Source organism: Balearica regulorum, chromosome 16 (genome assembly GCF_011004875.1).
Source record: "Balearica regulorum gibbericeps isolate bBalReg1 chromosome 16, bBalReg1.pri, whole genome shotgun sequence".
NCBI lineage: Eukaryota > Metazoa > Chordata > Aves > Gruiformes > Gruidae > Balearica > Balearica regulorum.
Window position 1 is genome coordinate 7,683,794 of NC_046199.1, and position 24,055 is coordinate 7,707,848.

The 24,055-nt window shown below is 37.4% G+C and overlaps 1 protein-coding gene across 2 annotated transcripts; it reads left to right on the top strand.

The window, feature by feature from the left end:
- The first annotated feature begins 1 nt into the window (after nucleotide 1).
- On the top strand, nucleotides 2–24,055 carry CSE1L (chromosome segregation 1 like). Of its 2 annotated transcripts, none has more exons than XM_075768818.1 (25): nucleotides 2–130; nucleotides 2,935–3,030; nucleotides 3,595–3,737; nucleotides 6,233–6,334; nucleotides 6,734–6,879; nucleotides 7,193–7,283; nucleotides 7,558–7,665; nucleotides 8,664–8,756; nucleotides 9,835–10,002; nucleotides 10,099–10,228; nucleotides 10,899–10,964; nucleotides 12,818–13,020; nucleotides 14,399–14,483; nucleotides 15,237–15,298; nucleotides 16,049–16,185; nucleotides 16,349–16,452; nucleotides 17,015–17,112; nucleotides 18,010–18,160; nucleotides 18,680–18,888; nucleotides 19,613–19,710; nucleotides 19,908–19,993; nucleotides 21,112–21,193; nucleotides 21,626–21,772; nucleotides 22,603–22,834; nucleotides 23,523–24,055. In XM_075768818.1, exons 2-25 carry the CDS (start codon nucleotides 2,946–2,948, stop codon nucleotides 23,610–23,612), a joined length of 2,916 nt encoding a protein of 971 aa, XP_075624933.1. In that variant the 5' UTR covers nucleotides 2–130; nucleotides 2,935–2,945; the 3' UTR covers nucleotides 23,613–24,055. The 2 variants fall into 2 exon arrangements, with proteins under 2 accessions (XP_075624933.1, XP_075624932.1); XM_075768817.1 differs by lacking the exon at nucleotides 2–130 and adding an exon at nucleotides 832–991.

Genomic DNA, 24,055 nt, shown 5'->3' on the forward strand with positions numbered 1-24,055 from the left:
CTGTGTCACCGCCCTGCGTGATGCGGTCACGGTGCCGCCGCCGCGCCCTCTCACCGCGGTTTGAATGTGAAGCGCAGCCGGAGCTCTCGGAGCCGCCGCTGCTGCCGCCACCGCCGGGGGGAGTCGCCAGGTGAGGCTGGGCCGTGCCGCCCGGCGATGCTGGCGGTGGGACGGCTCTACAGCAAGGCGGCCTGCATGGCCCTCAGCCGGCCGCCGCTCCGCTTCGCGCTGGGCTCGGGCGCTGGGCCCGCGGCGCAGCGAGAGGCGCAGCTCACCATGCTGGGGTACTTCGGCCCGCCTCCCGCAGCTCGCGATTGGCCCGGGGCCTCTGGGGTTGAGCGGTGTGCTCCTCTCATTGGCTTCCGCTGCTGCCAGTCTGGAGGATGGCGGGGAGGGGGAGGGGAGCAAGTTTGTCAGGGCGGTCGGTGCTGTTCGGGGCTCTTCTAGCGCGGCCGCCAGCCTGGCTCGGCCCAGCAGTGATGGGCAGGCAGGCAGGCTGGCCCTTGGGCCCGCTTAGCAGTTGCCGCAGCCGAGCCGGGCTGCCGCCGCATGAGGCAGCGGGAGTCACTGCCGCGGGGGAGGCGCAGTCTGGTGGCGGCGGGGGGCGGGACGGAGCGGCCGCGTCCTCCGGATAAACCGCCGGGCGGCTTCAGACCGGGCAGGCGGCGGAGATGGGGCCGGGGTGTGCTGGGCTGAGGCGGCGGGAGGACGTAGTAAGAACGGGGGTAGCCTCGCTGGTGGCCGGGCCGCGGCCGGGCCTGGAGGGCTCCTCTGCCCGGCCCTGCCGGCGGGAAGCGGTGTGAGCGGTCTGCAGGGGGTTGTGATGGGTCCTCCCAGCTGCTCCCGTGGCCGGGTGGTGCTTGGCTCCCGAGCCCAGCGGTTTGTGAAGTGGGAAGTGAGCGTAAAGATTCTCCGTGGCAGTTTGGCGTAAAGATAATCTTCCCCGTAAAATCCGGACCATAAATATCCATAGGCACGTACATGGTCTTTGGTGAGTGAATGCAGGAACAGAGTTCTCTGAAGTTCTTCGCGTTGCAAGGCTTGGAGGACTGCTGCTGTTAGGTTTTTTTTCTTTTCCCCCTAAGTCTGTCATTAATTTGACTAAAATAGTTAATGTATTAAGCACATTTTATGGGTTTTCTTCTGGAGAGGTGGTCTAAAAATATTCTCATTTTCTGTGGCCTTTTCAGGAGATATATGTCACAATGTAGCAAAAAGCATGGTATCCCTCTAGCAAGTACCACCAGGGTGTTTTGGGCTTTTTTTGTAGTGGAAAAAAAATAGCTGGAGGAAAAGAAAGAAATAAGTGTAAGTAGGTAGCAGGTGAAAGTATTTATCCTTCTGTATGAAGGGTTGAGTAATGGATTCAAATCTTTGTGTTTGGCCTTCAGAGTAAACTCACAGTCAGCTTGAGGTGGATATTTTTTACACGAGTCCCTGTATTACATCTGTATGTGAGGTATTTGTAAAAGGCCATTCAGGATTGTCAATCTCCTTTTTCAGCTTGATTTCCCATTTGAGTCGAGTTTAGTCGTCATAAATGATTTGCATGGGTTTGCACCTCGGCCTTACAAACTTCCCTGGAGCAGATAATTTGTATTTTTTTTAAATACAAAAGATTAAGTATTAGTTTCAACATCATAGTAACGATGCATGAGGCCATTTTGTGGAACAGATGAGCCAGCTATTATTAGTGTTGTTTACTTAGGCTGTACTTTATTGGGATTTTGTTGATTGATGTGAATTGGTGAACAAGGCTGCAGACAAGTAAATCCCCAAAAGGGAGGGGGGTGAAACATGGGAGAGGCAGGACTTAAGTGGATTTTTACTTTTTGCAAAACATGTTGGGATCTCAATTACTCATTAACATTCATTTGGTTCAAGAGGATACTGTTGCGCTCTCTTTTAATGATACAGATGCCATAGTTAAAGTATAAATTGTGTCATTAAAACTCGCTACCTTTGCAAGTGTGCTTAAATAGAAACTATATTTATTGCACTGGTAATCAACATAGAACAAATCCAAAGTGGGACAGACATATTTCAGTCTATCTTACTAATTAGAAATATTGAAACTGTTGCTTCCTCATTACTTCTGTAGTGAGTGAACTGTGCTGATGGTGGTAAGAAGGATGGGCAGAATTGATGATGATATCCTGAACAACAACATGTCCATTAAAACATGTCTTGCTACTGTTTAAGTGTTACTGTAATTTTAATTATTCCAATTAAAGCTGTGAAATTAATATATCGCTGTGGTAAGTATGAGAATATGTGTGGGAGGATTACTAGAGAGGAGTAATTTAGACATTGCACAGAGTTATTCTGTAATAAGTATTGCAGTTTAAATTAATTCCCACCCTAATCTAAGTTAATTTTACAGGGTGGACAGGCCCTCTGGCTTTTCACAGTTTTTGTCTCTTTATAAAAAAAATGAATTTTCTGTTGAGAGTTTTCTTTGATAATGAGTGTTTAATTTTAAACAAGCCTTGACTCTCCAATACATTTTGAATTCTTCTATTTACAATTATGTAGGGAAGGACTGTTCAGCTTTTTGAACCAGGAACACGTTTCTGAGGCTGATGTTCTCAAAAGCAGAACCAAACTCCTGTTTGTCCTGAAAAGGCAAGAGATGGTCTTTTGGCTGTACCTGGTTCATGGTTTGCTGGATGTGTGATCCTGTTCTAGGGGTTTTGTTTCAATAAACTAGATAGTAGCAGTCACATGTAGTTGAAGAAATGGAATGTTTTCTGGTTTGTGCTTGGTGCGCACTAGCTGTTTTACTGGATGAGACATATAAGATGGGACCATGCCTTATGGGGTATAGTCAAGAAGAGCTGTGTCTCTTTGTGGAATCTGGTTTTACATATGTGTAGCTTATAGGATGCCTTTTCTGATCTGTATTTATAACAAAAAACTACTTGTGGGTTTTAGGTTCTGTCGAAATGGAGCTCAGTGATGCCAATTTACAGACTTTAACTGAGTATCTAAAGAAAACACTAGATCCAGATCCTGCTATAAGGCGTCCTGGTAAGTGATTCTCCTGAGTGACCAAAAAGCTTAGTTTCTTTTTGGCTCTTCTGTCTGTGTATAGTGAACTTCAGTGGATGTTTATGCAGTAACCTCTTTGCAGAAGTTCTCAGTATCCTTTTAAAACAAACACACAGCCCCCACCCCCCCAAAAAACCCACCCTTAATGAGCGACGGATATAAATATTCATTTTGTTTGCTTTTTGTAATTTTATTTTCCTTTATTCCTGATTTTTTTTTTTTGTACTGTTACTTAAAACAGTGCTGCTGCTCACCATAAACCAGGATTTACTTCTGTCAGGTTATGGCTTTTTAAAATGGTGAGGAGGCAATATTTCTACATCCTGCTTTGAATTGAGAGCTTTTCTTAATGGCAGAAGCGTTAAAGAGTTTAGTAGTAAAGCTACAGTACCTTTTGTCAGACTTGTTCTGTGGTTCTGTTCTTGTGAAACTCTAGGGAAGTGTTCATGTGTTGATTATTTTAAATAGATACTTGAGGAACTGTAGGACTCCCATTAGAAAAATCAGTTCAGCTTTTGCTAACCGTAGTATATTCTCTTACAGCGGAAAAGTTTCTTGAGTCAGTTGAAGGAAGCCAGAATTATCCGTTGTTACTCTTAACACTGCTGGAGAAATCACAGGAAAATGTCATCAAAGTGTGTGCATCTGTAACCTTCAAGAATTATATTAAAAGGAACTGGAGAATTGTAGGTATCCTAGTGAGTAGCTTTGCTAAGATTTAATAATCCTTTTAAGTTACAATAACATATTCTACAGTAACCTTGAAGAATGTGTGCATGTCTGTGCTCTGTGAAAGAAAGTAGATCACTCAGAGAACACACACGAGGTGTAATTTGCTGATGAGGGACTAAAACCTGGACCATGGGAGTCCAGTCTATTAAAAAGAGCTAGAGCAGGGTGATAAAATGATGAATGAATAATTTGCTCTAATGTATGCATATTTTGCAGAAGCACAATATTTAAAGCTCATTTAACTAACAGTAATATTATTTAAACTAAAATTATTGTGAAGTGTCTGTATGCATGAGCTGGCCAGTTTGGCCTGTATCTATTGTCAGTGTTACACATGTTTCAAGCCAGCACTGCAGCTGAAAGTGATGATACTAGCATCCCTTTCATGGAAACGCATCTAGGGCAAAGATTAGTGTGAGACAGTTTATTTTGGTGGCCTTGCCAGTTTAACATTTAGATGTATTGCCATTTAATCTCACTTTATCATGGTTTTGAAGAGGTCAGAAACATTTTTGATTCAGAGCTCTCAGCATTCATGAAATTTAATTTATGGTAGAAAGTACTACATTTGAGAGCTCAGGTCCTTCAGCAATGAGAGGTTTTAATTGATACTGTCTATATTTTGCCTCACTGAAAGTACTGTTTGTATCTGAAAAATATCAACTGTATAATGTTGCTTTACTACAAGGAAACTGTTAAGTATTTCATCATTACATCTTAGCTGGTACCTATTTACAAATTTGCATGTGATTTTGCCCCTTGCCCTGGCACTAATATTAAGAAGCTGTAGCAGTCCTAGATCTGGTTATGTTTGATAAGATCAGCGTGTTCAGTCTGGCACGAAATTTCTAGAACTTAGTTTCTGTAATACTGCATTCTCAGTCATTTCTCCCAAATTGCATCTTTATCTGTAGTATATTGTAAGTAGAAATAATGTTCTGGTATGGAAAAATTTGTAAGTGGCTTCCTTTTTATGGATTGCTGATGTAATTCAGGATGAGATTTTGTTTTGGAGTACATGGAGATGCTATGCAGTAAGTGCATCCAGAGGAGTGTTACAATGGCTATGTGGCTTCAAGCATGTTGTTTTGTCCAAAATTGCAGCTTTCATTTCAAGAGCAGCTGTATGAACATAAAATACAGCCCTAAGGCTAGCTTACCTAGATCACATGGTTTAATTTAGCAGCCTTGGACTTGACTGATACAAAGCTCAGTGGAAGTAAAAGGATTTTGCCTATTCAAGGACATGAATTTGGTAGAGCCTGGAGAGCCAGGTGCACAAGGCATTTCTGGAGTGAGGGAAGAGTTTGCTTTTTTAAATTTATTTTTAAAGTATGTAGAGAATACTCATCTATGTGCTGCCTCTTGTGTCCTGTAAATAGGTCTCATTTCTTTGAAAAAAAATCTCATAAATAACTCTATAGTAGGATTTGCTATTGCTGATCTCTCCACCACATCTGTCCTCAATCTCTCTACATGCGTAGCAGTGAGTCCTGCTTCCCTACTTGGACCTTGCCTAGTACAGTCATTGCTGCCTTTCACATCATATAAACTTGTAAAGCTCAGGTTTTAAAGATCATCACTTTTTGTGGGTTTTAATGTATGTAGAATTCTGTACATTCTTCTGATTCAGTGCAATGTGATAGAAGTGGGAGAGCAAGTTCTTTGTGTCTTATTTTTGTAACTGCTTGTTTATAGCTAAATAACTCTTGAAATTTTGAAATTACTAAACTTTTTTTAAGTTTATAGGAAGATGGTGAAAGGGAGGTAAGAAGGGGGGTAGTACTGCCATCTGTCTCTCTGGAGGTGCTTGCCTCTTAATTGCTGGTTAATTTCTAGGTTACTCAACTTCAGTGCTGTCATCACAGATAATGTGACTATCACTGCTGTAACTGGTTGATGACAAGCCTCATTATTATTTTATTTCTTTAGCAGAAATTTTCTACCACTTGGCGCTATTAGCTGACTGGACTTTAAACTGGTTGATATTTCAAACTGATTAGATAATTCTTTAATATTATGGGTTTGATGGTGTAACCTGCACTCATCTTCATGTACAGTTTCTAGAAAGTATGACTTGAGGCAGCTTGCACAAAATAAATCTTTGAGGTTGGCAGAAGTGAGGACAGAGATGTGGTTTGGTGTGGTGGAAGAGGAGAGTATTGGTTAAATTTACATCTGTTATTGGCATATGCACCCAGCCATGTTATGGCTGAATTGCTGATTTGAAAAGTCACCATTGGAGAAGGAGAAAAAACTAGCTCAAGGTTTTACAGAAAGATGTAATTTCTTTCGGCTTTTTTCAGGTGCTGCTGTTACAGATTCATTGTAGGCAATATCTTTAACAGATCTAAATTGGTACAAGCAAGTGGTTTCTGAAATGCTGATATTCACTCGTTGCCTAGAGTATACTGACATGCCCATGACTTAATTATTCTTTTAATTTTAGGTTGAGGATGAACCGAACAAAATATGTGAATCAGACAGGATAGCAATTAAAGCCAACATAGTGCCCTTGATGCTTAGCAGCCCAGAACAAATTCAAAAGCAGGTAATATGCCAATTTTTTTGTTATGTCCATGAGACTTTTGGAATACTTTAAGTGTGTGTCAAGGTTCTGGTTATTGGCAGAGCTCAGTTCCCTTACTGATGAGGTCATTCCAATGCAAGTAACTTGGAGTATGTTGTGATAGCTACTTCTGCCTACTTTTTTTTTTAAAGGCAATTACTGTAATGCCAGAAAGTGAGACTGCATGTGCACATTGGATTTCAAGTGAGATTTATATATTTGTCTTGAAAACTAGTAGATATTTAACCCAATGATTTTTGAATCTGGCAAAAGAATAATAAGCATTTTTCTTACGTATTTGCAACACCTGGCATGACTGCTGTATTTTTTGTAATGAGGAGCCTGCCATTGTATCACATCATGGTTATGTTTCCTTTCCAGTTGAGTGATGCTATTAGTATTATTGGTCGGGAAGATTTTCCTCAAAAATGGCCGGACTTACTGACAGAAATGGTGAATCGCTTTCAAAGTGGAGATTTCCATGTCATTAATGGGGTCCTTCGCACTGCTCACTCTTTATTTAAAAGGTATTGGAAATAAGGGAGTTAGTATATGGATTGTAAATTTCTGTTCAACTCTAAATTCTTACCATTAGACTTAATTTTGTAGAGTTACCAAGTCTACGGTTGTGGATTCTACTTATGTTTACTGACTTTTTAATAAGAATTTAAGTGGTTGTCAAATTGTATGTATGGTATTGAACGGTGTTGTTTAGTTCTTATTTACTTGACAGTATTTGTTTCAAGGTTCAGCACAAAAAATTAATTATATGCATCTTAATTTGGTAATAAATATGAGGACTGTATTCTATTTTTTGTGTATGTGTCTTTCACTTGTCAGGTACCGACATGAATTTAAGTCCAATGAATTGTGGACAGAGATCAAACTTGTACTTGATGCCTTTGCTTTGCCCTTGACAAATCTCTTTAAGGTATTTCTTTTTTAATCATTTCTAAAAGAAATTTAGCATTCTGAAATGCTTGTTGTGAATGCTTGCAAAATGAAAACTTAAGAATAGTTGCTTTGGAACTGTTAATGAGGTTCAAACAGAAGTCATGAAGTGAGACCTGACAGGATTGGTAAGGGGAGGGAAAGGAACTGTATTTTCTGGTTTTGTTTTTTTGTTACTTGACACTTTGCAGTACCTCTTGTCAATGTGGTTTGTGTGTGCATGTTACTTGACTGAATCTTATGTCTTTTTCTAGGCGACTATTGAACTTTGCAGCACACATGCAAATGATGCTAGTGCTTTGAAGGTTCTCTTTTCTTCTCTCATTCTAATTGCAAAGCTGTTCTACAGTTTAAATTTTCAGGTGAATCTCCTTGTTCTTCTAATAGTTTTGCTTTGATCTCACGAAGCTGTTATCCTCTTATTTATAGGATCCATTTGAGGCAGCCTTTAAGGCCATGCTTTATTGCAAAAATAAAAGTTGACAGTCTGCATCAACGCTGGAGTAAAGGCACAGTAAGGATGGGGTTAATTAACATGTTAGCCTGGCCCTATCTAAACAAAAGTTCAAGAGAGTCTAAGCTCTTGTCATAGCAAAGAGGCGTTGTCTGGATAGCTCTCTGAGTATGAGCTGTGAGAGACAGAAGTGAAATGCCTGAGTTTGTACTCACTGTGCTCCTTTATAAATATGTCTGTACTGACATGAACTCCGTCATGTAGATGTAAGTCAAACCAGTAGCTCTGTAGCACTGTAGTAGCAAGTAATTCTGGTAGCAGTGTGGGGTTTTCTGTTTTGAAATTGGATATGAATCTCTAACATTATTAAATAAATGCACTATATGAAAAATGGTAAAAATATACTTTCTGAAGTGACAAATGTTTAGTGTCTCAACATGAATCTAAGTCTGTGAAGTGTGATAATCACACCTTGCTTGCTTCAGCTGTTCTTCCATATTGGGCAAAAGAGCAAGCTGGAGTTAAAAGGGAGGTTTGTGCTCTTTTGTTCTGAGAGTAAGAGGCAATAAGGTTTACTCTTTGTAAAGCTGTAGGCTGTATAGGGTGTAAGCAATGAGTTTATTTGGAAATAGTGTATTCCAAAGCCTGTGTCTGGAGGGTTTTCATGAGAGGACGAGGGAGTATTGTTTAATTTTGAAGATTATTTTCCATGCTTTGTTGTCCCTCAGTAGATTATGAGGTGGATACATACTACTTACAAAGTGGGTATGTTATCTAAGCAGTGTAATCAGAAATTTAAATGTAGATTTATAGAATCATAGAATCGTTTAGGTTGGAAAATACCTTTAAGATCAGGTCCAACAATTTTTCCTAGTATCCAATCTAATTTAAGCTTTTCCTTCACAGGATCTTCCTGAGTTTTTTGAAGATAACATGGAGACGTGGATGACAAATTTTCATACTCTTTTAACTTTAGATAATAAACTTTTGCAGACTGATGTAAGTACTGTGTAAACCTCCTTCCTTCCCTCTGTGTCATGGAGTGGATTGACTGAGAACTTAAGTCTAACTCTGAACAATACAAAGTTTTCTTTGTTGGGTAAGCAAAGGAATAGAATTATTATAAGGAAATAGGGTTTAAGAGAAGTTGCCCAGTTGTCTTACAAATTTGAGGTCCAGTTCTTGAAGTGTGAGCAGAAATCAAATTACAGATAATCGAGTAGATTCTTTCAGGACATCTGCCAAAGTAACCTGATCATTAGAGAGTCACAGTGCTCAGGTTTTCTGTACCTTTCAGCTGGTTCATGCACTGTTTTAGATAACAGGATATCTTAAAGAACTTGAAACAGTTGAACATAGAAGGCATGGTATCCCTGAGTGCTTCAGTTTGGTATTTGCTGTCTTTGTCTAATTGTAAGAATTAGTAGTTTCACAGGTGAAAGATAATACCAAGTCATCAAAGCTCAAATTAATTTTGGGCATGCCTTCTGCATTTTAAATACTGTCTTCCAGCTACAGTACAACAGGTGGCCACATGATGGAGCCAAAGCAACTCTATAAATTTCTTTACAATACGTGGGGAGGCATGTTAGTTGTGCTATAGTTTCATGGCTGATATGGCCAACACTGCTGCTAAAAGCAGCTTTGCTCTCTTCTCTTGTGTCTGTGGGCTACAGGCATTCATGCAGCTCTGTGCTAAACTGAGTCAGGAAGTGATAAGTCTTTTACAGCTATTCCAATTTAAAGTAGCTAGATATGAAGTCTTCTAAGCACATTTTTTGAACACCTTGTGTTGTCTTTTTCCTGCTACATTTGTAAATTAATTTCATGTCAAACTCTCTGGTCTAAATTATTTAAAGTGCATAGTACTTTCATTTAAAATGTAGGTATGATTTATAACTTGCAGTACAGTTCCAGTACAAATCAGCAAAATACAGTAATTCTACTGCAGGATTTCTTTCACCTATTTAGAACATGGTAAAATAATAGTGTAACTATTTCCTTCAAATATGTTGATACTTTAAATATTTAAGTAGTGTTGAAGTTTGGTTAAGTTATTGATTTTGTTTTATGTGAGGATGAAGAAGAAGCTGGATTACTGGAGCTCTTGAAATCACAAATTTGTGATAATGCTGCTTTATATGCTCAAAAATATGATGAAGAATTCCAGCCCTACCTGCCACGTTTTGTAACAGCAATCTGGAATCTGTTAGTCACAACAGGCCAGGAAGTGAAATATGACTTGGTAAGCTGTTATCAACTGATCTTGTCAAGTTTAATAATGAATTATAAATTGGTCAGTCATGCTAAAACTGTATTTCTTTTGTTTGTGGTGTTCAAGCTGGTTAGTAATGCAATCCAGTTTCTGGCCTCAGTTTGTGAGAGACCACATTACAAGCATCTGTTTGAAGACCAGAATACATTGACAAGCATCTGTGAAAAAGTTATTGTTCCCAATATGGAATTTAGAGGTAACTTTTTGAGACTTCTGTTTTCAAAGACACAATAAAATCTAGCTAATTTTAGTGATATGTGGCTTTAGAGGACTAAGAATTGAGGATTACCTCTTGTGTGCTTTAGTAACAGATTCAAAACCAATTTCTGCAACAGATTGTTTTGTAGAATTATATGAATATAATAACTTTTCTGTCTTACTGGGATCTCAAATTGAAAAGCATAGGAAGTCTGGTCATGTGCCACCAATAACTTTTCATGATTAAAGTGAGTGTCAGAGTAATTCAAGGAGTCTAAATAGGCATGGATATCAGGCCTACTAAATTGTGATGGCTATTTCTCCAAGTTTTGATGGGCTTATATTGATTCTAGTATCTAAAATATGGTCAAGATATATTGCAGTGATAAGAAGCTTCTCTCTTAAATTTATGACTCTGGAAGCCTCTTTAAATACACTTAGTGTTGAATATGTCCTGTCTTTTTTTCTTCAGCTCATGATGTGTTAAAGAATAATTTGTGGGGCAGCAGCAAGCTAAACAGGCTAGTCTGGCTGGATATTTCTGACTAATTTCTATTAATCTTACAGAAAAGTACTTGGAAAAAATAGCAAGTTGATAATAATACACCTTTTTACCATAAAACCCAGAGATCTCAGTATTTAAACGTCTATGTATTTTATATTTTCAGCGGCTGATGAAGAAGCGTTTGAAGATAATTCTGAAGAATATATAAGAAGGGATTTGGAAGGATCTGGTAATCCACAGATTTATACTAAGAATACTTGGTCTTTAAATATAGCTCTAAAGAGCTGAAGCAATTTACTGAGCTTTTATAACTTATTTTTTAAATTGGGAAGGTTCCCTCCTGCCCAAGAGATTTTCACCCATGCTTTGAACAAGTTTACTGTCATGATATGCCCATCACAGTGTCTTTTTTGTTTTGGACAATGTTTTTATAGGGTTTTTTCCTTAATTGGATTGGTATGTCTCCTGCACTGCACACATTCTCATTTCAGCAAATATAGCCTGTAAGTCAATGCTGAATAGTGGCCATACTTGTGTATTTAGTTCCTATGTGTAGAGTTTTAAATAACATGGAGAGACTGTGCCTGTATTTAGTAGTCTGTCATGCTGAAACTGAAATTCTGACCGATGTTGCATACAAACCTGTGATCAAGCCAGCTGGATGGCAGCCAGCCCTTGTACACTGGCACCATGTTCAAACCAATACAGCAACCGTCCTGAAAACACAGTGCTGCGCTAACAGAGCTACTTGATTTTCTGATTGTAGCTCTCTGGTTTTCAGCCAGGTCAGAGCACAAATGAACTGCATCTAGATGTGTATGACAATTCTGTATTTGCTGTTCTGTGCCACTGACAGTTTACTGACTGACACTTTTAGATTAATGACACTACATAATAGATTTAAGAAATTACTGTAGCTTGCAGTGGAGGACAAAAATCGGAGGAGAATGTTTTTGAACTTTTTTCAAGCAAATGTTTTGTCATTCTTATCCAGGATTGGCTGCACTTTAGGTATTTGAAGCTTTCATTTGTTAGCTATTTCTGCTTTTAAGAGAATTGAGGCAAGAAGTATTTCTGTTCTTCAGAGATTACTTTGGAAATGTACTCTATTACATTTAAATTGACTTGCTTTATTTTCCTTCTGGTGCTTCTGTTAGTATATTGTGTTAAGGGCCAGCTGACTTTTTTTTTTCCTTTCTTGAAACGAGGAATTTTTACAGATTTTTTTTTTTTCTTTTACAAAAATGTACTGATTCAATGTGGTGGGCCAGCAGCTAAGCACCACACAGCAACTTGCTCACTTCCCACCCTGCTGCAATGAGGATGAGGAAGAGTAGAAGTGAGAAGACTTGTGGACAGAGATAAAGACAGTATAAGTGAAAGAAAGAAGAAGAAAAGAGAAGGTGGAAAAAAAAAAAAGTAGTCAATGACTCGCCACCTCCCACAGTAGACTGATGCCCAGCCTGTCCCTGAGCAATGGCTACCTCCCCAAAAACCCTCTTCCCTCAGTTTTTATTGGCAAGCATGACGTTATACAGTGTGGAATATCCCTTGGGTCAGTTTGGATCAGCTATCCAGGTTGTCTCCCCTCCCAACTTCTTGCCCACCCCCAGCCTACTTCCTGGGAAGGAAAAAGAGAAAGCCTTGACACCATGCAAGCACTTTTCAGCAACAGCCAAAACACTGGGTCCTTTCAACAGTTTTAGTCACCAGTACAAAACACAGCACCATATGGGCTGCTATGAAGAAAATTAACTCCCTCCCAACCAGATTTGGGTGCATAATTGTTAACACAGTAAAAAGCCTCCCCCTGCACGCTTACTGAAACCTTCAGAGGGCTGTGAAACTTGTTAATACATGTGCAGTGTTGGTAGAGGTTCTTTCCTCTTTGTTGTACAAACAGTCCCTATTATGACAGTAAGTAAAAGACTTAAATGTGTTCTTATGCATCGGTGTGGAGGATTGCAAGAATTAAAAGTGTGGCTGTAACTTAAGAAGTTGTATATTAATGTATTATTATGTTTATTAATATGAAAAGCTGCATACTTTCTCATATCCAAAGCATCTTTGGTTCTCATGCAGACATCGACACCAGGCGCAGAGCAGCTTGTGACCTAGTCAGAGGCTTGTGCAAATTTTTTGAAGGACCTGTGACAGGGATTTTTTCTGGATATGTTAATTCTATGCTGCAAGAATATGCAAAGAATCCATCTGTTAACTGGAAGCACAAAGACGCAGCTATTTACCTTGTTACGTCTTTGGCATCCAAAGCTCAAACACAGAAGGTACTTTTACGTTCTATTCATTTTAATCCATATACATTAAAATATTATAGTGTATATGAGGACTGCAGTTCATGTTATGGTGCTTCAGAATGGGACTAACTGTATTTGTAGTAGTTTAATGTTGGTGAGATTAGAAGTTGTCCATTACATAATCCTACCACAGTTGGTAATTTGGAGGTATCTGATCTTCAGATAGATTGGGTGAAGTTAACAACCATTTATGACTAGTTGGCAGGTCTGATTAGCATGTGTGAAGCAGCCATGTGAAGAAACAGAATTAGCTTGGGTCTAGAACCTCTGAGCTTTTAAATGGTACTGAGCTGAGTCTGTAAGCCATGGAAGGCCAAATTTAGCTTTACAGAAGATGATCAGAAGTGTTAAGCAGACTAGAAGGAATCTAAGTGACTCTTACAGTTCTTGTCATTATATTTCCCAATGTTTCCTGTTAGTTGTTTATGATTTGGAAATGGCCTGCGAATGCTAATGATGGCTGGAAATGGATCTCATTACTTGTTTGGGAGAAAGCAACTAATAGGCTGGATACATTGAAAAGCCACACCTGAGCTAAACTCTATTTGTAAACAGTAGCATGGTATCAAACATCCTACAGAACAGACTTTAATATACTACTCAATATTTTAAATGTTATTACAGTTCAAATCTTAGTGGCTTTACAAGACAGATTTGAGGCAAACATATTAAAACATGTTGTACAGCATCTTTATGCGATTTTGCTGAAGTTTCTCAGTCTTTTTCTGAATCTCTAGCTGTATACTACTACACAGCAATTGCTAAGAAGTGATGCGTAATGTGAACCAGTGTCTTCTAGCAAGTAGAAAACTGCTAAGTTGTACATCTTTCTTTTTCTGTGCTAAATAGTGGCAAATATGGGATAACATCACTTAGGATGCTTGATTGATAAATATCCATCTGAAAATCCTGTTTTAAGAATTAGTTGCATTTTTCATAAGAGAGCAGCAAAATAATGATCACTTAGTTTTCTAATTCAGAATTGGAGTTTGAGTCCTAAACCTTTCCTTTTAAAAAGGCCTATCACAAAAAAAGGTATCAAGCTAGTAAGATGCAGATACCTTCTATCTAAAATGTTGTTTGATTACTACTGTATTACATGCTATTATTCCTCAACTCAGAGGTGGTAACTTTGAACCTCGATCGTGCTACAGCTGAAACCTAGACTCTAAAAAAACATTAAGAAAAAGAAATTGGATGGCTCTCTGCTAAAGATGCAGTTTCAACATTCTCATCATGTGCATGTATGCTTTAGATTTCTTTAATTAAAAGCACATAAAAATGAGTAAGAAAAATAGCTGAATGTCAACCAATAAAACCAGAGTTGGTTTGGTTTTTGTTTTTCTAGCATGGAATAACACAAGCCAATGAACTTGTTAATCTGACAGAATTCTTTGTGAATCACATTCAACCTGACTTAAAGTCTGCTAGTGGTAAGTTAATATTAATTTTGATATGGCATTTGTTGTGATACATCTATAACCTTGACTGTGGCCATAGTTTAAGGCTCAAGCACTCATATATCAGCATATCTCTGAGACAGAAGACTGTTAACACCTGGCACAACGGAAGTAATTCAAATTTGTTTGGCTGGCAATGAATGAGCTTTTAAACAAAGGTGGATTACCACATGCTATCTGCAAGATCAGAGCATGTATACACATGGTTGCTATCAGCTACATGCTTAAACTTGTTGAATCAAAGTAATTTGATTTCTGTATTTGAGACCTTATGGCAAACTTCTGTGCTATAGAAAACCCTGAGAAGTTAAAATGCTGAAGGCTAGGTTGTAGCCTATGTCAGCCCATATTGATGAGATTACGGATGTCTAGATTTAAGCCACAATTTGTTTTGTGCTTCAGCAATTACCTTATGATATTTGGAAGGTAGTGGGTTGTCTTGGAGTATGTCATTGGAGGTTGTTAAAATTGGAGCCAGAAGCGAAATTTCATGTGAAAGAGTTGGACGGTACACTTAATGGTACTGGGGTGTGATTTGTACCTAAAACTGATACTCTGACAGTGCCTGTACAGAAATGCAGAAACTAAGCAACATAGAAAAACATCATGTGTATTATTTTGGAGGGGAAAAATCATGACTTAATGTCACCCCTATATATAGTATATGTTCAGTAATCACACTTATATGAAAAGTATCAACAAAATTTGCATATTTTTCTATTACAGTGAATGAATTCCCTGTGCTAAAAGCAGATGGTATCAAATATATCATGATTTTTAGAAACCAAGTAAGTTTTTCTTTTACTCTTATGGTAAAAACGTATTGTAGTTTGTTACTTTATACTTGCCAAGCCTAATTTGTCCTACTTGGCCATATGTTAACTCAACAGGTGTTTAATAGTCATATGTAACACTTCATGCTGAATTTTTAGTTTCGAAAGTAAATGATATTGCTATAAATATCCAATTAACATATAGTCTATATGCTATCCATATACACTGAACATCTTAGCATGCTTAGTTCTGCAACACTCAGACTTTTTCAAGTGAATATTAATGTAAATACACTTGATTGCTCATATTGTTGCCGTCGTTGTTAGGGAGTAGAGCAACTTTGTCCTTTACCTTTTCTGATTTGTGAGATGCAGTAAGAAAATATATTGAGTATTATTTCTAAATTTTTAGATTACCTTTATTCGTCTTTTATGAAATATCTGTGATTTTTTTTAAAGCTTCATATTTTTTTAATTGCCAGTTAAGACAAAGTAAAATGGAAGGAGAAATGTACTTTAGGAATATATGCACTTACTGACAATCAAATGTAACACTGATGTTCAGGGGAAGTATACAGGCGATGACAGAAATAGCTCCCTCTTGATTGTCAAGGTGTGATTTAGCAACTGGCAGAGCCTTCTAAGATTTCTTCCTCTGCCAAGCTTTCAGATGGTAGCTGATGAGCTCAGAGTGGTTGTGCTCTAGTGTTGAACCATCTGTATTTTTATGTAACATATGTATAATTTGTTGTTACATTTTTGTAGGTACCAAAAGAACAACTGTTGATATCTATTCCTCTCTTAATCAATCATCTTCAAGCGGAAAGTATTGTGGTCCATACTTACGCAGCCCATGCTCTTGAAAGACTGTTTACCATGAGGGGGACAAATAATACTACCCTGTAAGTTTTCAAGCAGAGATAAACTCATTGCTACATAGGTTTTATCCATTAAGGATGAAAAATACCTGTAGAGGATATTTTATTTCTTACTATGACAATATTGTAAAATGCTTGAAGTTTGTGAATATCTGTCATCATTAAAGAGCTGTGTTTTACTTAACAGCATTACAGCTGCAGAAATGGCACCATTTGTAGAAGTGCTATTAACAAATCTTTTTAAAGCTCTGACACTTCCTGGCTCATCTGAAAATGAATATATCATGAAAGGTAAATGCTTTATGAGTTCTACAATATAAAGTAACTTTGTTAACATGAGGTAAAGGCTTACAGTTACAGGCTACTGAAATTTTTATTTGAAAAACCTAGTTTGTGCAAACCTGCTGAAGAGGTACATGCAGCTTGCAGTTATTTACCAGACTGTATTAAGTCATCTTTGACTGAATTTATGTTACCAAAGAGAAATGCTAAACATAATGGTATTGTGACAAATTATTTCTCAAATGGTAGTCTTTGTAGTCAGAACAGTTACCTGAGCAGCATCAGTAGGAAATCTGAGTGGGCTCTGGCTAATAGTATGCCAAGATTTGAGACTCGCCCAAGATAAATGACGGCCTTTGCAAAGTTGCTTAATCTTCTGTGCTCTGTCTGTAGAATGGGGATAATGAGGCTTTGCTTTATCCTTTGTCATGATTATAGATTGATTGCCTCTGCAGCAGGTGCTCTTTCTTGGGATCCAATTTAATAGTAAAATGTAAAGGATTTAGGCATATGATGGATGACAGAAGTGTATGTTTGTCTCCAGAAGATAATGGTTTCAATTTATTTGCAGCCATCATGAGGAGTTTTTCTCTGCTCCAGGAATCCATAATTCCATACATCCCTTCTGTGATCACACAGCTTACACAGAAACTGCTGGCTGTCAGTAAGGTAAAGAAACAGGCTATCTGAGCAAAATGTTGGCTTTTCACCTTTTAGAGCAGTCTTTCTAAAGATTTATGCATACCTTGTTGCTTGTGTTCTGTTAGAATACTGTAAATTGTTCAGTATTTTCTGACTAAAATAAGTTAAAACAGCCTTTCACTCAAGTACTTTCTTCCTTTTAGGACATGCTTTCAGGTGATTCTCCCTTGCTCTCATCTGAAATTTGGAAATAGCGTATGAAAACTTTTTGTAATACTAGTTTGTTCTAGTATAAACGCTTGCTTGTGCAGAGGCCACCACTACAATAGCGTGTTTTCTCACAACTCCTTTATTCTTTGTCCATGAAACTTCTGAAGCTAATGTTAAATTTAGGCACTGAAATGTGGGATTAAATTAAATTACCCTCCTGCTTTTGGTGGGTAAAATTCTCATAGCTTTTTGTTCAGGCTGGGTTAATATTCTTGAACATTGACATTAGGGAATGCTTCAGAATACCTTCATCAACTATCCAAAAAACTTTTACTATGTATAGTTTAACTTAGCTGCAGAGTATAAGTAAGTGTTCAATAAGGAATTGACTAGTACTTAAAGGATTGAAAAATAATTTTTTTCCAGTTTTTATTTTGTGATACTTTTAACTGCTTGCTAGTTTATGCAGAGCTTCTGAAGAACACTTTTCTTTAAAATATTTATAAAAACCACCCCTCCTTTATACTTAAAAGGTTTTTATGTTTGCTTTTGTCTATGGAATTAATTTCATTAGCATATTATTTAATAAGTCATAAGTATCCTTATTCCCAATTGCTACTTTAGACTTCAGTTGAAATAAAAAAATGTATTTTGATAAATAAGTGACTTGGCTGCAGGTTTGGGTTGATTTATCTGTTTATAACTTGCTTTTAGAATCCAAGCAAACCTCACTTTAATCATTACATGTTTGAATCAATATGCTTGTCGATAAGGATAACATGCAAAGCAAACCCTGATGCAGTTGGAAGCTTTGAAGAGGCTTTGTTTATGGTGTTCACTGAGATACTACAGAATGATGTGCAAGGTAAATTAAAATCAGTAAGTGCTTGTGCTCTCTCTCTACTATAATTGGTTGCTATGACTTACCTCGTGGCAGTCTTTCTGTAACACAGGAAATTCAAGTGGGAGCTCAGCATGTTGACAGTCCTAGTAAACACTTTTAGGAAGCGTCTGGGTTGTTCCATAGGCTACATCGACTGTATTAACTTACTGTAAAAACAAACTGTAGTTTTAAAATATCTAACAATCACTACTCCAGAGCCTCTTACTATTATTCTTAATTGTATTGCCTTATTTTTAGTAGTTTGTTTTCCATGTTCTGAAACATTAACTAATAGAGGAAATAGGCATTGTATATACACAATGCTTGCAATTTTTTGGAATAATTAAATTTGGGAAATGATACATTTCTGCAAGGTTTTACTTGTTGGTATCTTTGTGTTGATATCATAAAATTGTAGGTTCAATCAGTAGATACATGGTTCCTAGGAACTGATAGAGACAGTATTTGCTGAATTTCTAAATGTCATCATTTCTTTTCCAGAGTTCATTCCATATGTGTTTCAAGTGATGTCCCTACTTCTAGAAATGCATAAAAATGAAATCCCATCATCCTATATGGCATTGTTTCCTCATCTACTTCAGCCAGTATTATGGGAAAGGACAGGAAACATTCCTCCTTTGGTCCGACTCCTGCAGGCTTATTTAGAGCGGGGTGCCAATACAATAGCAAGTGCTGCTGCTGACAAAATTGTAAGTTGGATTGATTTATTCACAGTGTATGCCTGTAGACATGTTGATTTAAGATTAAAAATTATGAGGAAGTTTTTCCTTTAGTGAATAGCTGGATTTGTGTAGAATTTGTGCTTACACTTCAAATTAATGGTGCTTACATAGAAAGACAAAAAAATACTATGAATGCAGGCTTTTTGGATGCTTTTCCATTATGTGGAGATTGTCTTGCTTTTGTCAATTAAGATGAAAATTCCTGCACTTAGTTTTTGCAGTCAGGTAAGTTTCTGCAATTTTCCCCATCTCGTTTGCCTCATGTTGATCACTGGATCAGGAATATTCACAGAGGTTCTGTTCAGAAGAGTCTTGAGAAGAGTGTGAGGAGGAGCCAAAATATTGGGAGATCTGAGGATTAGTGGGAGATTTATTCTGCATACTTCTGTTATTTCTGCTGCATGATCTGCTATAGTCAGACTTGATTAGACAATGCCATTGATGAAGCAGACATGCATGTTCAAATTGGCTTTGGTGTTCATTTGGTCCAGGTTAATCTTAATGTTCAAAGGAACATTGCTTGATCCCGATAGAAATAGGTTTTCCTTGTCCTTAACTGCAGAAACAGAATCCTGGTTTAGCTTATGAAAGCTTTTGCCTTGGTGTATGCCTTAGATGGTAAGGGCCAACTTTGTGGTAGGTCACATATGAAGAACTGTTGTATAGAGTTTTATATTTGCTTTGCTTACAGCCTGGATTGTTAGGTGTGTTCCAGAAGTTGATTGCCTCTAAAGCTAATGACCATCAAGGATTCTATCTTCTAAACAGTATTATAGAGCACATGCCTCCGTAAGTATGAGTTGAAATTACATTCAAAACTAATTTCTGTAGACTATTTGATATGTTTGTATACTTTGTAGTTAATGTTTAACAACTCAAAAATGTCACATTTATCAGTAAAATAGATTTGAATTTATACGTTTTCTGTGAAGTGATGTTAGTAAAAGCCTAGTATGAATTGAATAACTATTCTTTTACATTTCCAGTGAATCAGTTGACCAGTACAGGAAACAGATCTTCATTCTACTATTCCAAAGACTTCAAAATTCCAAAACAACAAAATTTATCAAAAGTAAGTTCCTTCCTATATGAAAAGCTTCAGCACTGGTGATGCTGACAGTTTAAAACATGCAGCTGTACTGAATCAGTATCCTATTGTGTCCTGTGACTGCGCAGATGAAGGGATACTAGTGACTCTTAACATCTGTGACTTGCTTCAAATTATTTGTGTAATCAAGGGTGGCATATAGGGCAGTTGCCACAGCAGGTGACACTTTCTTCATGAACACTGAAGGAATGGAACTAAAATAAGGGAAAAGACTTGTGTATTCCTCTTTCTTACTGTGTGTGATATCATTAATTATCTGAAAGTGTCTCCATTTAATCTTCAGCTTATACCAGCAAACTTTCGCTCTCACACAACACAGTAATACTGACCATGCTTCCTTTTGTTACATATAGTTGTGTGTTACTACTCTTAAATATTCTATGCATTTGTGTCATTCTGCCTTAATATGACTTAAGTTATTGCTAAGGTTTTATATTAAACTAGCAAAGCTGTGACAAACTATTGAAATACATAGTCTGGTTATTCCTGCTGTAACAGGAAGATTATTGTCATACTGATGAAATTATTTTAATGATACTACCACTACACAAGATATGCAACGTCTATTACTTAATCCTGTAAAATCTGGTTAATGCCACCTGATAGGAACAAGAATGATAGGATTGCTTATGATAGTCTTCCAGAAACAAAATGTAAGTGGTGCTTTTAATGCATTGCATCTGTGCTCTGGTACAAAGGGAAGGAAAGGGATTCACAACTGATCTGAAAAACTGCATTGCATGAAGTTTTCAGCTAAAAGCATTGAAGAGTTCTTTTGGTCCTTGATCTGAAAAATTTGCAAATGGCTTTTCTAATGCTTTGTAAGTGCTATAAGAGGAAAAAGGACTGAATCTTGTCTTAGTTGTCTTACTGCCATGTTTTAGTGTGGTGTGGTACATGAAAAGATCAGCAATTTTTAGGCAAACTTCAAGGTAGCAAGTTAATGTACTTCACTAAAACTGGATGTTTATAAAGATTGCCATTTCTATCCCCTTGAAAAACTTGTTAGAATGTGTTTTGCTGCTGACTCTAAAGCTATTCTTTTCATGTTGAGTTTTAATTTGACCTTTTTCTTGTTACAGGTTTCCTAGTCTTCATTAACTTGTACTGCATAAAATATGGGGCGTTAGCTCTGCAGGAAATATTTGACAGCATACAGCCAAAGTTAGTATGATTTTTTTTTTTAATTTAACACTGCTGTGTAATTTTTCTCTTTTAAAGTAGGAAATAGTTGTCTCCTTCAGCTAAAACTGCAAACTGCATTTGTTGCTAATTTGACTAGCCAAATGTTTCTTCTGATGTGGTTGATGTATTTGTCTAGCAATTTTTCTGATCTGCTGCCCACAGTTCCTCGTTGATAGTTCAAGATATTAATCTCCTAAGCAGGATATAAAAAGAAAAGAGTGATGGTTTATTCCTTTCCCTTTGTGAAAAGTTTGTATGCTCAAATTTCTACTATCACTGCAGCAGGGCAGCATCTTAATAAATTAATCTGGTTTTCTCTTTTTCGTAGTTGTTCATATTGTTTCTGGTTTTCTTTTGCAACCGTAATGCTGATAAAGCTTTGTAATACTTTTTCTTTTAATATCATAATAGGATGTTTGGAATGGTTTTGGAGAAAATTATAATTCCTGAAATCCAGAAAGTGTCTGGACAAGTTGAAAAGAAAATCTGTGCTGTTGGCATTACAAAAATATTAACAGAATGTCCTCCTATGATGGACACCGAGTACACTAAGCTGTGGTATGTAGAACGCTTCTTCAAGTCCTGTTAGTGAGGCTATTTGATTTTTCAAAAATGTGAGCTATCGTAAAAATATATTTTTCAAATAAACACTGTTGTGATTTCTTCAGGCCTGCTATTGATATGAGGCTGAGTTTCAGGCTTTTCATACCACTTCCTTTTCTTAACAAATAAAACTGTATTTTTAAAGCAGATGCCAGAACTGGTTTGAGATTTTTGTGGTGGAGATAGCACTGATTGGACTAGCTAGGACTGCATTTAAGAAAATACACTACTTTCTTTTAGCTTGTATTCTTTCTGAAAAGCTAGGCCCAGTTTTGACATATAACTGTTCTACTAGTCAAGATACCTGAGCATGCTTATAACCTGACAGAGAGACTGTAAGATCTTAGCTTGACAGTAGAATTTTGGGGAAAGCTATCTGGGAAGATTGTAAGCCAGTCAGGGATGTCAGGTAGCCTCAACTTAATGACAATAACTGGATCCCTGAACAAGAACTTTTTTTTTTTAATGTACTTAGAGAAAAGGTGTAATTTGGAAATGAATTAATGGCTTTTCTTAAGTATATTTCATGACAATTTGACCTGATAAAAAATAAACACATTGTTCATGCTTTTACTACAAGCACCTACATTATGTCTGTAAAATACACAGATCCACAATTTTTCAAGTCCAGCTCAGATTGGGTGCTTACAATTTCAGTAGCTAAGCAAGTACCTGCAAGGGCTAAATTGCAAAGGATTCCAAGTAATTTGAACATTCTTGTAAAATGCACCCTGTCCTAACGTATTTTAAGCACTCCAATTTTATCCTCCCCTCTTTACATGTAGGACTCCTTTGCTGCAGGCCCTCATTGGCCTTTTTGAACTGCCTGAAGATGACACTGTCCCTGATGAAGAACACTTCATTGACATAGAAGATGCTCCAGGATATCAGACTGCATTCTCTCAGCTAGCCTTTGCTGGAAAAAAAGAACATGATCCCGTAGGTCAAATGGTGAACAACCCTAGAATCCATCTGGCACAGTCTCTTCACAAACTGTCTACAGCATGCCCGGGCAGGGTAGGTGACTTTTATACATGGCATGTTAATGCTGAGTTCTACAGAGAAGAAATGCTTTTTTGATAACGGTCTCTTTTGCTATTGTTTGATAATCAGCAACGTGAAGTATGTCATAACCAGAATGCAAGGTATTGCTCTCTCTTATTCTTGAATGGAATATAGCTTTTGTAAGGTTTTTTCCTCCCATAGTAAAAGGCCGTATTTTCACATTAATTGATTTTAGCAATGATCTTAAATGCACTGTTTCTTAAATGAAAATTTATCCACTTGTAGATATATAACTAATACCTGTCTCCAGTTCATTTGTACATACTCAGGAGATTTCAGGTGACTCATGTTAAATTAAACAAATTAAGTTTACAGTTAACTATTTTAAGCCATAGTGTCTTTGGTCAAGATTTGGTAAGTAAAGATTGCCTAAGAGGTCTGATGTTTGCTGCATCCAGATACGTGCTTTAATAGCTGAAGGTTTTTTTCTACTCTTCTTTCATACTTGATTCAGATAAGTAGTACATAAAACTGTCAGCATCAGGAATTATAATTCCAGCAACTGCTTTCACAGTGAAAAACTGCTGCTCTCAGGATGTCGTTTGACTTTATACCGTATGTTGACACAGTGATTAACAGGATATAGCAGTAGTTTAATGTATACACACATTGACACTTCTGCTCTATCGTATGTTTTAAGGTTCCGTCAATGCTGAGTACTAGTCTGAATGCAGAAGCGTTGCAGTATCTCCAAGGATACCTCCAAGCTGCAAGTGTGACACTGCTCTGAATTGCATATATTCCACAAGCAACATCAAAAGCTGTTTTGTTATACAGAAGGTTGACACTGACTTTTTTTATAGCAGAGCTCAGACAAAATGAAAAATGCTACTTGAAAATGTATTGCAGAATCCATCTTGTAAATGATAAATGTGGCTTTAAGCAGAAATTGAAAGAATTTGGTGGTTTGTGTACTCATAGATAAAAGGTGGCTAACTTTCATTCCCAGTTTAATTTCGAAGGGAATAGTCATAGCAGTTTGTTATGGGATTTATTTGAAATCTGCACCTGCAGTGTTTGGGTAACATTTTGACATGTGTGGAGAGCACTGGCTGTAGAGACTCACTTCGGTCACTAAAATTCCTTTTCATTTTGATGTTGTCCTTTGTATTTCTTTTGTCTTTCCTTAAACTTTATCTAAATTGTGAATAAATAACAAGTACTTGTTTAAAA